The sequence below is a fragment of the Mesocricetus auratus genome, unplaced genomic scaffold (assembly GCF_017639785.1).
Source record: "Mesocricetus auratus isolate SY011 unplaced genomic scaffold, BCM_Maur_2.0 Super-Scaffold_100026, whole genome shotgun sequence".
Lineage (NCBI taxonomy): Eukaryota > Metazoa > Chordata > Mammalia > Rodentia > Cricetidae > Mesocricetus > Mesocricetus auratus.
Window position 1 is genome coordinate 25,484,980 of NW_024429207.1, and position 16,704 is coordinate 25,501,683.

The window sequence follows — 16,704 nt, forward strand, 5'->3', positions numbered from 1 at the left end:
ACACTGGTGGATGCCATTAGACTACAAGGATGCTCATACTGGTAGATGTCATTAGACACTACAAGGATGCTCACACTGGTGGATGTCATTAGACTACAAGGATGCTCACACTGGTTGATGGCATTAGAGACTACAAGGATGCTCACACTGGTTGATGGCATTAGAGACTACAAGGATGCTCACACTGGTGGATGGCATTGGGGACTACAAGGATGCTCATACTGGTAGATGTCATTAGACTACAAGGATGCTCACACTGGTAGATATCATTAGAGACTACAAGGATGCTCACACTGGTAGATGTCATTAGACTACAAGGATGCTCATACTGGTAGATGTCATTAGAGACTACAAGGATGCTCATACTGGTAGATGTCATTAGACTACAAGGATGCTCATACTGGTAGATGTCATTAGACTACAAGGATGCTCACACTGGTGGATGGCATTAGACTACAAGGATGCTCACATTGGTTGATGGCATTGGGGACTACAAGGATGCTCACACTGGTGGATGCCATTAGAGACTACAAGGATGCTCAAACTGGTGGATGTCATTAGAGACTACAAGGATGCTCATACTGGTAGATGTCATTAGACTACAAGGATGCTCACACTGGTAGATGTCATTAGAGACTACAAGGATGCTCAAACTGGTGGATGGCATTAGACTACAAGGATGCTCACACTGGTGGATGTCATTAGAGACTTCAAGGATGCTCACACTGGTGGATGTCATTAGACTACAAGGATGCTCACACTGGTGGATGTCATTAGACTACAAGGATGCTCACACTGGTTGATGGCATTAGAGACTACAAGGATGCTCACACTGGTGGATGGCATTGGGGACTACAAGGATGCTCAAACTGGTAGATGTCATTAGAGACTACAAGGATGCTCACACTGGTAGATATCATTAGAGACTACAAGGATGCTCACACTGGTAGATGTCATTAGAGACTACAAGGATGCTCACACTGGTGGATGTCATTAGAGACTACAAGGATGCTCACACTGGTGGATGTCATTAGAGACTTCAAGGATGCTCATACTGGTAGATGTCATTAGACTACAAGGATGCTCACACTGGTGGATGGCATTAGACTACAAGGATGTTCACACTGGTTGATGGCATTAGAGACTACAAGGATGCTCACACTGGTGGATGGCATTGGGGACTACAAGGATGCTCACACTGGTGGATGCCATTGGGGACTACAAGGATCTACTTACCAGATGAAGGAACCCTGCAGCTGTGAACCAGGTACTGAGAAGTATTGACAAGAGTTTGGAAAGCTTCACTGAATTACTAAAAGACAAGGACAAAGAACTGTTAGGTCTCTGCAAGCAGGTTCTCAATCAACACAAACACATTGTCCCCAAGGGTTCTGCTCACAGCGTGGGCCACAGACTGGAAGGTAGAGCATCATCTAGGGCTCTGCCCTCACCTATCAGTCTGCATGGATACCTGGCATTTGTATCATTCATGTATGCATTACAAGTCTGAGAAACACTGCTGGGAACTCACCCGGTGTTGTGTATTTCTTCAAACACTAAAGATTTTACTGTATCATCTATTAGCCTGGTGTGTTTTTTTGTTTTTGTTGTTTTGTTTTGTTTTTTAATACAGGGTTTCTCTGTGGCTTTGGAACCTGTCCTGGAAGTAGCTCTATAGAACAGGCTGGCCTCGAACTCACAGAGATCCAATTGCCTCTGCCTCATAAGTGCCTGGATTAAAAGCGAGTGCCACCACCACTTGGCTAGCCTGGTGTTTTAAAGACATACATACATGTGATCAGTGCTCAGTAAATATGTAAGGTTATATAACTTTGTCTCAAGTAGCGGAATACATGTGATCAGTGCTCAGTAAATATGTAAGGTTATATAACTTTGTCTCAAGTAGCAGAACAAAATGACAGGAGTCCAGTGTGGATCTGAAAAACAAAATGTGAGTAGATTACAGGAATGCAGTGTCATACAACATACCAGGATTGTTGAGGGAAAAGTATCAGAGAGGCTTAAGTCTGTCAAGGAAAGCCTAGAACTTGGCTGAAATAGCTGTGGTTTCTGACCTGGCCATTTGTCATGTAAAAAACAATCTTTCCCGTCTCGACTTCTTTACAATGCACACTAAACACTGAGATGCACCTAGACTATAATATTGACATTTCTAATAAAAACGTAGCAGTGTGTTGAAAGAGATAGCTTGCACTTTTATTATTGTGTTTTGGAGATATTTAAGCTGCATTTTTTTATCTGTCATGCGGGGGTTTGAACCCAGGATCTTGTATATGTCAGGTAAATGCTCTCCCATTAAGCCACACCCTAAGCTCATGGATCTACTTCCCTAAGCAATAGTTCACTGCTGCTGATGGACATAGCTCAGGGGAACTGTTTTACCTCTAACCCTGAAGAAGTGTTTATTAGCCAGTAAGAGGTGGTTCTTTTTATGATTGATTACCTTTGTTCTTTCATAGTTGTATACATGCATAAAATGTATTCTGATTACTCTCTCCTGCAATCCTCAGTTATCATCCTGTCAATCCCCACCCTACCAGTTCCTTTCCCAGATTTGTGACTCTTGGGTTTGGTCTTGTAACCCTCTTAGTTTAATCAGAGCCATCTTCTGTGCAGTGGATCTCATTGGAACCTCCTGGGGTCACCACTGACTCTCCAGCTCTGTGAATTTATCAGCATATGATGGTTCATCGGTGAGGGGTAGTGCCCTTTGAGGCCCTCCCTCCATCCATGCCTGATTGGCAATGGGCGTGTTCTTGTGCAGACCCAGGGCAGACATCCTTGGTTACTGTGAGGTCACAATCGCAATGGCTGTGTCTCATGGAGATGGTGTTTGTAGCCTTTTTCCCTGTCTCCTGTCTCTCTCACTAATTCTTTCTGCCTCCTCTTCCTTAGAGGAGGAATGTGTGTCTTGTTTAGGCCCGGGTGCTCATACATCACTTATTATCAGCACTCTGTACAGCCTGAGTCTCTTCACTCACCCGGACCACTAGGAAAAAACGGTGTCTCTGATTAAGGCTGAGAGTGGCATTTGTCTACGGATATAAATGTAAGTTTTACATTATGAAGTATAAACAATCGTACTCCACCTATGTGCTCTGTGATACCCTGTGGCATGGGTTTTTAACCAGGTTCACAGTACCAGGCATGGATTCCCTCCATGGAGCAGGTCTCAAATCCAAGCAGACAGCAGGTGGTTGCCCCCATGACAGTAGCGCCATTGCTGCACACGTGGGCACATCTCGTTCGTCTTATAGTCTGTAGGGTTAACAACTGGTAACACCACTGATGCCTTTGTACCTCAGCAGCTTGCATAGCATCTTGAGGGAGGGACTATAAAAGCTAGCCAGCCTGTGGTCCTGACCAGGAACTCTATGGGAGGTTTCCCATGTCTGGTACTGGTGTTTGTTTAACAATCCCTGGCTTCTAGGGACAGCATTTTCCAGCCACACAGAGAGAGGTGTTTCTTAATAACAAACGGATAAAACCCAAACCTCTGTATGGACTGACGACTTTTGTTTTGGGTAGAGAGATCTGGAATTAAAATTAAAGCAGACTTACATACTGTAATTTTGCAAAACAAGAAACAAGCAGTCTCTTTACAGGGACTGCCAAGTTTTCAGCCAGGGTGCTAAATGCTACATGGAGGAAGAGAGTGAGTGAGAGCACAGATGAGAGAGAGGGAGGGAGGAAGGGAGGGAGGGAGAGCACAGATGAGAGAAGAGAAGAGAGAGGGAGGGAGGGAGGGAGGGAGGGAGGGTGGGAGGGAGGAGGGAGGGAGAGAAGGAGGGAGGAGGGAGGGAGGGAGGGAGAGCACAGATACTGAGGGATTCCCCGTTTTCACACTGGTGGGACATAGGGAGCTTTCGGATCTGTTAATGTTTTCATTTCCCAATCCAAGCCTCCTAGCTAGCACATCAGGCAGTGCTGCAGTTACCTGCTCTTGATGATTTGGAGGATATGTAAGATTTTAGGGAGTTCGAGCAACCGCAAAGCTCTTAGAAACCTTAAACCTGCAACACAACCAGGAGAAAGCAGCCTGAAATATAATGTGATTGGAATACATACACTCTGCATCCTGAAACCCTGAAATATAGCGTGCTGTAATGTTACCGCTTTAAGGACATGTGAATCCTGGTCCTAAAAGCTAACTAACTACTATCACCTAGGGTACCTACTTTTATAGTTAGTTCCTCATCCAAATGTGAGGATTATTATAGGACCCAGCTTACAGCATCATAGACCTGACCTCAAGCGTGTAAGATGCTGGCCTTGCATGTAGCAAGCACTATTCATTTTACTCTAACTCCACTTTAGAATTTATAGGGAACTTTACATGGATTCATTAAGCTCCTGATTATTCAACTTTTCAATACTCCTAGTTTTACTTTCTATAGCTTGTTAACAATAGCAAGAAATAGAATATAAACAATAAATAAAACATAAAATGTTTTAAAAGCCAATTTTTAAAAGCCTGTGCATTGCCAATACACCCACCTCAAAGACAAAACAACTAATGAATAATTTCCAGATGTTACGGCATATTTGATAGTTGACCTTCAGAGAACAGCATTGTTTGAGCTCATAAGAGACCGCAGCACAGGGGTCCCTGGATGCTTGAGCCTTGCCCCCTCTGGTTGTAGATAGTTATCCCATCAAAAGTTACTGGACACCTGCTGTGTACCAGGTGCATTGCTACATGCTGAGATCAAGAAATGATTTCTGATCATTCTGCTGGGGACACATCCTAGCATTAATGAGGTAGAGGCAGGAGGGTCTCTGTGAGTTCAAAGCCAGTCAGAGAAACACAGTGAAATCCTGTCTCAAAGCAAAACAAAACAAAACAAAAAAAATGTTTCTGCAAATATAGTACAAAACTCTACAGTCAAGACAGGGTTGTGGTATTTAAAAAAAGATAAATATACTAACTGAATGTTGAGTGGTTTGGACTTAAAACAACCTTGATACTGATTACTGACTGCCACAGAATACTTACCTAGCCAATTACTCTTCAAATAATAAGAAATAAAGGTTGGTGGGATAGTGAAAATGTCTACAATTGAATTCATCTCCAACCAGAACTTGATCTTGTCTTCAGCTGCCCAAAACTGAAATGGAAACAAAACACCCAAATTATATTATTACCCTTGGGATTTTTAAAAAGATTTTGAAATTATTTTATGTATATAAGTATGTGTGTCTATGCATAAGCCTCTATGATTGTGTGTGTACCAAGTGCAAGCCTGGTGCCCTTAGAGATCAGAAGAGAGCGTCAGAGCCTTGGAATCTGAAATTACAGACAGTTGTAAGCTACCATGGAGGAGCAGAGCCTCCTCTACAAAGCATCAAGTGCTCTTAACTGAAGAGCTGCTCTCCATCCCCTACCTACCATGGAGAGTTTTAAAGTGACTATGAAGGACGATAATAATTCAGCTATATTTCATTCATTCACTGAAGTTTTCACCTCATGCTCTCTAACACATATACAAATACATCTATGCAAATACACTAATGCATACATATTACGTAAAGAGATTGTACCTTGGGCTGAACATGGTGATACACAACTTTAATCCCAGCTCTTGTGAGGCAGAGGCAGGTGGATCTCTGTGAGTTTGAGGCCACCTGGTCTCAAACGCAGGTTCAGTTCCCAGCACCCACATGGTGACTCAGAACCATCTCTAACTTCAGTAAGAATTCCAAAGGATTGCACGCCCTCTTCTGGCCTCCGTGGGTTTCATGGCCAACTGGTGCACAGATATACAGGAAGACTCTTAAAAAGAAAAACACCTCATGGGCCCCAGACTGATGGCTGGGAAACCAGCATAGGACTGACCCAGACCCCTGAACGTGGGTGTCAGTTAGGAGGCCTGGGAAATCTATGGGGCCTCTGGTAGTGGATCAGTATCTATCCCTGGTATACGAATGGACTTTGGGAGCCCATTCCACATAGAGGGATACTCTCTCAGCCTAGACACACGGGGAGAGCCTAGGCCCTGCCCCAAATGTTATGACAGACTTTGAAGATCCCCCATGGAAGGCCTCACCCTCCCTGGGGAGCAGAAAGGGGATGAGATAGGGGTCTGGTGGGGGCAGGAGAGGAGGGGAGGGAGAGGGAACTGGGATTGGCATGTAAACAAGCTTGTTTCTAATTTAAATAAAAAAAGGAAAAACAAGAAAAGAAAAACACTTGGAAAACAAATCAAAAATACAAAAATAAGACGGCACATGTGCCACTAGTATAACAATGGCATTCAAGGTCTACTAGCTTTTGATTGCTAGTGAAGCTTCCCTAGTGGAAGGCCAGAAGCCAGTAAGAACTGCAGACATGGTGTTTAACAATGGGATATTTTCAGTTGGGTTGGAATTCTGGACCTGGTTTACACTTTCAAGCCCAGGAGAAACAGGATACAGGTTTTAGGTCTCGTTAAATATTTAACAATTTAAGCCGGGGGGGGGGGGGTTGGTGGCACACGCCTTTAATCCCAGCACTCGGGAGGCAGAGGCAGGTGGATCTCTGTGAGTTCCAGGCCAGCCTGGTCTACAGAGTGAGTTCCAGAGCAGCCTCCAAACAATACAGAGAAACCCTGTATCAAAAACCAATATATATATATATATATGACAACTTAGGGCACAGATCTACCTTTAGAGCCTGAGAATTGAGGGAGACTGAATAAACAAGGAACAAACTGGTCTCCTAACATTGCTTCTGTCTGTGTATGGGGGCAGTAGTTATTATCATTTTACATAGGTACTTACCCTCAACCCAAAGTAGAAACTAAAGAAAGCATTGAAACCCAAATCAACAGAGACCGTTTTGTCTTCATATGAAGTACACCTTCCAATGGGGCTGGAAAGAAATGAGAACATTTTGCAAAGATGAACATTTTTTTGTTGTTAAATTATTTTTTTATTTTTTTGTTTTATTCACATTGATGTTTTACTTAAATGGAACAGGAGTTACAGACAGTTGTGAGCTGCCATGTGGGTGCTGGAAATTGAACCCAGGTCTTCTGGAGTAGCAACAAGTGCTCTTAACCACTGAGCCATCTCTCCAGCCGAAAGATGAACACGTTAAAACCTATGTCTACAGAGGGGTAGACAATGTACATGTGCACTATGAGCTGTCCATTGAAGATGTTTCCCATTGGAATGGAATTCTCTTCCTCTGGGGAATGGAACTATGAACAAGTGAAGCCACTAGACCATACGTGGAGCTGCGAGCAGTAGGAGAATGACTCACCACTCCATTACAGAGCTTACTGGTTCCACTTCAGATTTTTAAGTTGGTACCCAAAGCCTCAAAAATTATACGGTCCTTTGTGGTTGAAAACCTATCTAGTCAGGGTTTTCCAGCTTCTCTACACCTTTGAGATCAAACGAATGGATCTGAAAGAAGTTCAAAGGTGTATCCTAAAAGATGTGCCAGGAATTTCCAAAGCAAAGACTACCATTTGCCTGGGTTTTCTGAAGTAACTTGGCTTTTGTGGCCTGCAATTCTTACTTTTACCCCAGATGGGTATTTAATACAATTCTCAGAGGCTTGCATGAAGTGTAAATTAGACTGGGTTTAGTTTTTGAAAAATATTGTTCTAGCCTTGACATGTTTAAGAAGAGCATGACTTCAAAGAATCCATCCAAGGTTGAAGTTGCAAAGGTCTCTGAGGCATAAGAGAGGCTCTGAAACACCCCAGGACTTCTTTCTCAACTCCTGAGAGTGAGTGGCCCCCTATGAGGAAGTGACAGCTGGGAGTTCAGAGTCTGCTATACAGCTGTACACCCCACCCCAACACGAGCAATGGAGGAGGCAAAATACAGGGCAAACTGCATGCACTTATCACAGAAGTGGAGTTAGTCTTCCTCACTGGGGGAAACGGGGACAGCTACATGATCACCAGTTTGATTAGCTTCTGTGGGGGCAGGGTGTGGGTGTGGATGTGTGCACACATGCAAGCCAAGCTCTACTGACATCCCTGGAGAGAAGTTCTAAAGCAGTTAAGTTACTGATAAAGCAGACAAGAATGACTGGGCTTTTTACTCACTCTGTTGAATTGATGAAATAGATTATAAGAGAGCCGATGCTTAGTACAAAGACAAGGATCACCTAAAAACAGGAAAGGACGGGACATGATGCTATTTTATTGACACAGAACAAATAAGCCCACAAAATTGTCTTTTCTGTTTTAAATGAAGTAAATGTTATTACGTATTTTATTCCTATGTGCAGAGAAGGGCGGGGAAGAAATGGGTTTCCCCCACCTCACCTATGCATGTGTAGTGCTGCATTCAACGTTCATTTATGCCTGCATTCTTTCATTCACTGAAGAAAAGTGCACTATGCCAACATGTACCCATGTTACTTAACTTTAGCTCCCACATGCTTCACAATAACGAGGGGTCCCTTCCTACTTCCCGTAGAGTTTAGCGAATGTTCCGGTGTGCTTAGCATGTGTCACGTGCTTCGTTTCCTGGTAGAAACGAGGGCTAGTAAACAATAGGACTTGAACTGCCCGTGATGTGTGCTTAGGGACCTCTCCCTACCTGAGAAACCATTCCGTGAGAGGGAAGGGAGCGCTTCTGCTGTGCCAGTTTGTCTGGTGGGTGAAGCACACACCCGGAAGCTGCTGCTTACTGAAACCCCCAGTGGAGTTGGGAGAGGTCTTTGGCAGCCTCTGTGATTTTTCTCAGGCCAGCTTTGGATAATTAAGCATCTGTCTGGTCATTTCTAATATCCAAACCACCAGGTTTTTGCCTGACATGGTGGGTCACACCTTTCATCCTAGCACTCAGAAGGCAAAGGGAGGTGGATCTCTGTGAGTTTGAGGCCAGCCTGGCCTACATAGAGAGGCCAGACAGGGGTACTTAGTGAGACCCTGTCTAGAAAAACAAATGTTTTCAGTATATTTAGTACAATGTAGCTTTAATGATCAAATTCAGAATTTCATTTACAATGAGATTTTCACTACCTTTCAACTGAAATATTGCTTAGGTAGGCCTCTTATGTTCTTTTCTCTTAACCATTTGTGTTTGTGTTGATAGGTTCTTTTACTTTATTGCTGGCTAGGCTCATTGCGGCTGTTTGGTAGGAGGCATGGAGGTCTTTGTCTCACAAAGGGAACCTGGAATGTTAAGCAAGCACTGAGGGCTGTCCCTTCAGGGGAAGGGATGCCATGCTTGCTATCCATGCAGAAAGCTGGGAGTGGATCCGAGCTCTAGCCTAGTGACCTGTGTTCTTTCTCTGTGACCAGACTTTTTCCAGCCCCAGCTTGTCTCCCAGACCCTGATCATAAATCTTCTCAAGGAATCTATAGAGCCTATCTTCGTGAACTTTAGGAAGACTTTTGATGTGCTCCCATCTGATCTGTATTTAGCTTACTGTATTCCTCAAGATGATTTATATCTTTTTTGTTGTGCACATGGGACTGAATTAATCATCACCAGAATAATTTTCACCAAACTGTGAAGCGCTTAAATACACCTAAAATGAACTATTCGGTGCCAAACTCTTGAAGTTGTAACCAACACCAGCTCCTGGACTGTGTTGAGAGGAACTGCCTTATTGCCTCTGTGACTCCTCTCTCTGCTGCCATTAAGGCCACAGAAGTCCCTGCAAAAGTGCTCCTAACCTGACTGGTGTTCCATCATGACACCCATGCCCAGGAGTGCCTCAGCATATAAGCTATTTAGTGTTTATTTTTGTGAGGTGAGGTTGGGGGGTGGTACACAGTCTGGTTGAATATCGTATAAGGCTGATTTATTAGAGACTTGGGATTACAGAGGCATGGAATCCAGAGGGAAAGTGGTCTTGGGCATCAGCCTCTGCAGCTGACTTAACATCAGAGTCTAGGAAATCCTTTTTAATGTATTAGCTTTGCAGATAATTTGCTTTCACCAACTAAAAGCTCAGATGTGACCTGAAACCAACCTATAGCAAAGATTGAATGGCTTTGCCATAGCCTTCCTACCTGATGTCCTTACCAGTGTATTCGGGGAAAGCTTTGATTTGTGATTTTTCTTTTACTCATTTTACACAGCAACCATAGTTTCCCCTACCTCCCCTCCTTCGCTTTTCCCCCATCTACCCCCAACACATCCCCATCCACTTCTCAGAAAGGGGCAAGCCTCCCATGGCAGTCAGCAAAGCCTGGCACATCCAGTTGAGGCAGGACCAAGCTCCCCTCCCCACCCCGCATCCCACCCACCATATGGGATGGGCTTTACAAACCCAGCCCATGTACTAGGGAGAGCCCCACACACAGTGCTGGAACGTAGCTAAGACCAGCATGGAGAAGACACCCGTGTGAGAAGAGTACAGAGGGGTTACGATCATGTTCACGGCTACAGTTCATGAGAACATTGAAAGTGAACTCACCAACACTTGCCCCACGATGGTCTGTGCAGAAAGCAGCATTTCTATACGATTACGAAACATTCTATAAAAGTAAACTCTTTTTAAAGGGTTAAGGCCGATATTCCTTGATGTGAACAGACCCTGTGCGCAAGAAAAAGGAATGACCAGTGAGCTGCAGCTCAAGAGAAAGCTCCTTTTCAGGTTGAAGAGGATCTTATCATGGTATTAGTCAGAAACCATTCCACCTGGCCCAGCCAGACAGTGAACACTAGGAAGACTAAACATTTCCTGGAGCAGTCAACTAAGGAAATTTCTAAATGCTCAGACTCTGCACACACACACACACACACACACACACGCACAATATGTTCATTAGCCATTAATCCAAAGAGTATCAGAATTCTTTCCCCAATAATTTTATAATGTTGTTTAAAGTCTTGTCTTCCAAAGTTTTGTTTATTTTCATTTATGTATATGGGTGTTTTGCCTAAATGTAATGTCTGTGCAACATGTATGTGCCTGGTGCCCAGGGAAGCCAGAAGAGGGCATCAGATCCCTTGGAACTGGAAATATAGACAGTTGTGAGTCTCCATGTGGGTGCTGGGAATTGAACCCAGGTACTTTGGAAGAGCAGACAGTTCTCTTCACCCCTGAATCACCCTCCAGCCCTGTTTAAAGTCTTTAAAGTAGAAACAATTGCAGAGTAGACTGGCTTATCAATAAAATCTATGAGCTTCAATACTAGATATTCTCAAATACAGAAATATAAAATCCATATTACAAATAACCTTAACTTTTTACTCTTATTTCAAACTATGTTATTTTATGCCACCATAACATTAAGAGATATATTAGGCAAAATTTGCATATTTATTATGATACACAAATAAAATGTGTTTTATTACAAAAATTACTATATTCTAAGAAGAAACAGAATTGAAGAAATGAAAACGAGCCAGGCATTGGTGGTGCATGCCTTTAATCGCAGCACTTGGAAGGCAGAGGCGGGTGGATCTCTGTGAATTTGAGGCCAGTCTGGTCTACAGAGTGAGTCCCAGGATAGGTTCCAAAGCAATACATAGAAACCCTGTCTCGAAAAACAAACAAACAAAAAAAATGAATGAAAATGAAAACAAACAACAAAGGACTTGATAAAATTCTTCTATTGAGCTAATTGTGGTAGCAAATCCCATTAAATCCCAGCATACAGGAGGCAAAAGCAGGTGAGTTAGAAGCCAGCCTGGTCTACATAGCAAGTTCCAGGCCATCCAGGGCTACGTTGGGAGACTCTGTCTCAAAACAAACAACAGCAACAACAAAGCTAAAACAGTCATGTGGATTTAAAGAGAGGTATTTCAAACTATTAATATATCATCTTCATAAAGCATCATTTGTTGCTATGGTCATCATTTTGCCAGCTAATCATATCGACCTTCACAAAGTGAGTTAGGCTACAAAAAATGTCTAGGTGTTTGGGGCTGGTGTAGGTTACACATAAAACCACAAAACACTTAAGTGTACACATACAGATGCATATGAATCATGCACGAAGGATATTTGAAAGTTAGGCTGAATTGATGTCTTGTGCCTTTGTTGCTCCCTTACAGTAGCTAACAAAACTCTCTCTGAAACAGGGTCTCATGTAGCCTAGGCTGACCCCAACCTCACAACAATCTTCCTGCTTCAAGTGATGGGATTATCCCATTAAGTACCACATTTGGTCGTAACTGTCAATGTTTCTGGAAGTTTGTTTGTTTGTTTGTTTGTTTTGGAACAGAGACTCTAGTACACACATCATCATCCATGCTCACCAAGCTGTGCACTGGTTGTCTTGGGCCTTATTTCCTGCCCTTTATGAAGCATCAAGCTCATTAGTCTGAAAATCAAGGAAGGCCTGAACTGCTTGCTAAACACAGACATATGCCAAACTTAGCTGCAATCTTCCCATACAGATGTCCCAAGGAAGGAAACTGACCAAGATTATTCCTGTACACCTGATGTCTCCACATCTTTTTGAGACTCTAAAGATTAATCTGGAAGTGAGTAAGATGATGAGTCCCCCGAAGAAAGTCACAAAGGAGGAGAGAATAAATGCTGCTTGGATTTCAATTGTGCAGAAATTTTCATCCGATTCTTTATCAGTTAAATCTTTTAGCAATGCTTCAAACATCTTGAGACCACACTGTTGGGCTATTCTATGATGTCATGGTCACCTGGCAACAGTTCCAGGAGGTATACTTCCTTGTATTGCATCATCTTAGGATTGGATGTGAAAGCCAATGAGAAGTTCAAGGGACAAGAATTCTCCAACCACTTTGGGGAAACCCAGACTGCACTTAACTGCTAGAAAATGGTAGGGCTTACCAATGGCAGTCAGTAGATGGGGAGATGGGGATTCTAGACACCATCGTTATTTTATCTGTGACCTTGAGGAATTAAGGGACTGTGAGCAGCTGGCTACCCATTTCAATTGACTTGTTTAATCAAACAACTTCAAATTTTGTTTTTGGTGAAGTACATCTAATGATCTCAATACTGGCTCTGTATCGTTCTGAGGCAACATCATATTCTCGATAACTTCAGGGAAAAAGAACACACACACACACACACACACACAGTAACTATGAAATTGTAGGTGTGTTTCATTATAACCATTTAAATATGCATAAACTGATGTGTGATATTTTTAAAGATTTATTTATTTATTATGTATACAGTGTTCTGTCTGCATGCGTGCCTATAGGCCAGACAAGGCCATCAGACCTCAGGCCAGACAAGGGCATCAGATCTCATTATAGATGGTTGTGAGCCGCCATGTGAGTGCTGGGATTTGAACCTGGGTCCTCTGGAAGAGCAGCCAGTGCTCTTAACCGCAGAGCCATCTCTCCAGCCCGTGATATTTTGATTGTGTTCTGACAAATAAAGTTTGCTTGGATTAAGAGGGCAGAGCTATCCACTGGCTGACCTAAATTAACCACGGAGGTTTGGAGGACTGTAGACAGATAGGAGACAGGACGTAGCGAGGCAAGGCTGAGAGAAGATCTCTGCCTTTTGGAGGAAGCAATGGAAGAGGTAGGAAGTCACTGGTGACTGCCCTCTGCTTCTCTGATATTTCAGGTTCTCACCCTAATATCTGACTCCTGGTTTTTTTATGGATAAAGAATAATTAGTAAGGCCTGGCATTCCGCTCAGCACAAACTAGCAAGATAACTGCTTGCTGCAGCTTTGCAGGTATTGGCAGCCAGCAGAGCTGTACCCACTGGAGCCGCCATGCTACCGGCTGCCTTTTCCTTTCTTTCTCCTAGCCCTCTGAGTGAGTTTGGGATTCTCCTGTTGCAGCCTCTCTACAACAGTCTCCGGTTGCCACTCAAACTCCAGAGGCACCCGGGCTCCAAATGCCACTTGATTTACCTGCCCACATCTGGCTGGCTCTGCCTTCAGGCAGCTCCTGCCACACAAACTCCTTCCACATAATCCTGTGTGTCTGCTTTACAGACAGCTGGCTCCTTCTCCCCGGTCTTATCAGGAGGGCAATCAGTACTGAAGGCCACGGTTTATTAATAGATCATTTAATTAACCATCCAAAGGTGGGGGCAACGGCAGAAGACATCTATTATCATGTATAAAGGGCTGATAGCAAATATTTCCCTTAATCCTAGAGACACTTGTTTGCAGTGGGTACTCAAGCCCTCAGGCACTCCACACCAGCACATCTCACTAGCCTTCAGAATGGGTGTAGACTTCCCCTGGCCCATGGCTATTGTTACTTAGAATAGAAGCCATTCTCCTCCTGAGGCCAGACCAACCAGTGGCTATCAGCCGACACCTAAAAGACAACAGAAACTCTGGGCTCTCCAGAACTCATGGCTGGGTGGAGACTTCCAAAATATGCAGACCTCGACATTATATGATACACACCTTGGCTCTATGCTGTACAGCACCTTTAAGTGCTTGGGACAGAATTAAAGAAGTTGGAAAGGGAATTGAGTCATTTACTAAAGTTATACAGGGCCCAAAAGAAAACTTCTCTGATTTTCTTTTACAAAGATTGACTTCAGCTGTAAATAGAATGATATCAAATACAGAAGCTAGACAGATACTAATTGAATCTTTGGTTTTTGAAAATGTTAATTCACAATGCAAAGGAGACAATTAGTCCTTTAAAGGCAAGACCAGCACCACAGAGGAATGGACCTGAGATACAGCCAATACTGAATCTCATAACCATGATATGCTTGGATAGGAGAGGTGACTTCCAGAGGCTCGAAGGAAAATCAAAGTGCCAGCTGTTTTAATTGTGGTAAAGAAGGTCATCTAAAAAGGGGTTGTAGGCAGGCCATTCCTAGAAACAATGTTTTTTGTTGTTGTTTTTGTGGGTTTTTTTTAGTTAACCCAAAGAAGAAGGCCCCTGTCTTCTGGAGTATGCAGATGGTGTGGCAAAAGGTCGACACTGGGTCAAGGAATGCAGATCAACAAGGCACAGACAAGGTAGCCCTTTGTCTTTGGAAAATGCTTTGTGGGTGATTCTCATAGGCCCCCATGTCAAATTTGGTTCAATAATTCCCTGTCACCATGGGGGAAACTCCTCCCCAGAGCAATTAAAGGACCTAATGCCTATTGTAAAATTCCATACTCTTCTGGATGATAGAGCAGCTTTAGAAGATAAAACAAAAATTTCAAGAGAAACCATAAAGAAATATTTTGGCAAACTTTTATAAATGATCAAAGACCAAGGTTAGAAATATGAATAAGTGGCCTTGCAATTGAGGGTTTGGAAGACACAGAGAAAGATATAACAATAATTGTGCAAGAATCTTGGCATCCAAATTGGCCTCTTCAGGAGGTAAATATTCAGCTTTTAGGAATTGGAACTTTATTCCAGGTAAAACAGGTGTGAGATGGGTTGAGTGTACAGGGCCAGAAGGACAGAGAGGAAAATTAAAGCTGTATGTTGCTGACACAGCAATGAGTTTATGGAGACACGATTTGTTACAGCAATAGGATACCCAGATTAACATTCCTCCAATCTCAGAAACAAACCATAAAACATATGTTTCTGAGAAAAATATTAAAAGGTATTATAAAGAACAGTCACTGACCAATCAGGTTGTACATAAGTAGGGCACAACAACTGCTGATCTTTCAAAAGTACTAACAACTTTACCTTTAAAATGGTTAACTGACAATCTGTCTGGGTGGAACAATGGCCTTTGATATCAGAAAAATTACAGTCCTTAGAACAGCTGGCACCTGAGCAGCTAAATGTTCAACATATTAAAGAATCAACCAGTCCTCAGAATTCTGTATTGCTATTAAAAAGAAATATGGAAAATAGAGAATGGTAACAGATCTAAGAGATGTTATTAAGGTGACTCATCCAATGGTGTCTTTACAGCCAGGACTTCCCTTGCCTTCTCTATTACCTAAAGGGTTGTCTTTTATAGTGATTGATTTGAAAGATTGTTTTTTTTACTACACCTTTCTAAGAACAGCATAGAGAAAAACTCGCTTTCACAGTGCCTACTTATAAAATAATTCCCAGTCTATAGAAAATTCTTCCACACAAATGGTGCTGGTATAACTGGCTGTTGACATGTAGAAGAATGCAAATAGACCCATATCTATCACCATGCAAAAAACTCAACTCCAAATGGATCAAAGACCTCAGTATAAACCTATCCACAATGAACCTCATAGAAGAGAAAGTGGGAAATACCTTTGAGCACATAGTCAGTGATCTCTCACTATCTTGGGTCAGCTGATTCTGTGGGTTTCCCCATGTTGGTCTTGACTCCTTTGTTCATATTATCACTCTTCCCTCACTTCGATTACACTCCAGGAGCTTGATCCAATGGTTAGTTGTGGATTTCTTTATCTGCTTCCATCTGTTTCTGGAAGAGGATTCTAGTTTCTCTGGGCTTGTTGTAGATTGGGTACGTTTTGCTTTATGTCTGTTATCCACTTATGAGTGAGTACATACTATATTTGTCTTTATGGTTTCAGGTTACCTCACTCAGTGTCAGGGGCCTCCGGCCATCAACCAGATACGGCTGCCTCACGTACTCATAAGAAAAGATGTGACTCAACATTCATAGAGAGTACATGACTTTGGACCACCCTGCTACCTCTGTCAAATTCCAGATACAGACCTGCGGCTTATCTGCCTAGTCTAGTGCATAGGCTTGAACAATAGAAGGTGGAATGTGAAAGATAAAGTTAGAGTCTGCAGTTACGTTACCAGAGGACCAGAGGACACAGGATGACCTACCCATGCCACTGACCTTTGCTCCGCCAGGCTCACTGCAGCTGCAGCACACCCCCATTCCTTCCCC

General features: G+C 43.0%; 1 protein-coding gene and 1 long non-coding RNA gene across 7 annotated transcripts in view; one reads left to right on the forward strand and one right to left on the reverse strand.

Moving 5' to 3' along the window:
- The window catches only part of Kcnu1 (potassium calcium-activated channel subfamily U member 1), a 71,961-nt gene that overhangs the window by 47,487 nt on the left and 7,770 nt on the right, over nt 1-16,704 (reverse strand). For 4 of the 6 annotated variants that reach the window (XM_040731744.1, XM_040731745.1, XM_040731743.1 and 1 more), the window contains 6 exons: nt 10,394-10,513; nt 8,064-8,125; nt 6,781-6,871; nt 5,018-5,129; nt 3,959-4,034; nt 1,237-1,312 (listed from right to left, as the gene is read on the reverse strand). In XM_040731744.1, coding sequence (XP_040587678.1) covers nt 1,237-1,312; nt 3,959-4,034; nt 5,018-5,129; nt 6,781-6,871; nt 8,064-8,125; nt 10,394-10,513 — 537 coding nt within the window. Of the gene's footprint in view, nt 1-1,236; nt 1,313-3,958; nt 4,035-5,017; nt 5,130-6,780; nt 6,872-8,063; nt 8,126-10,393; nt 10,514-12,347; nt 13,049-16,088; nt 16,264-16,704 lie in introns of those variants that run through there. The other 2 variants (XM_040731746.1, XM_040731741.1) reach the window with 2 other exon arrangements.
- On the forward strand, nt 2,837-16,640 carry LOC121134111. Its single transcript, XR_005871131.1, has 3 exons — nt 2,837-3,070; nt 14,760-14,860; nt 16,376-16,640. It is a non-coding gene; the product is annotated as an uncharacterized LOC121134111 (long non-coding RNA).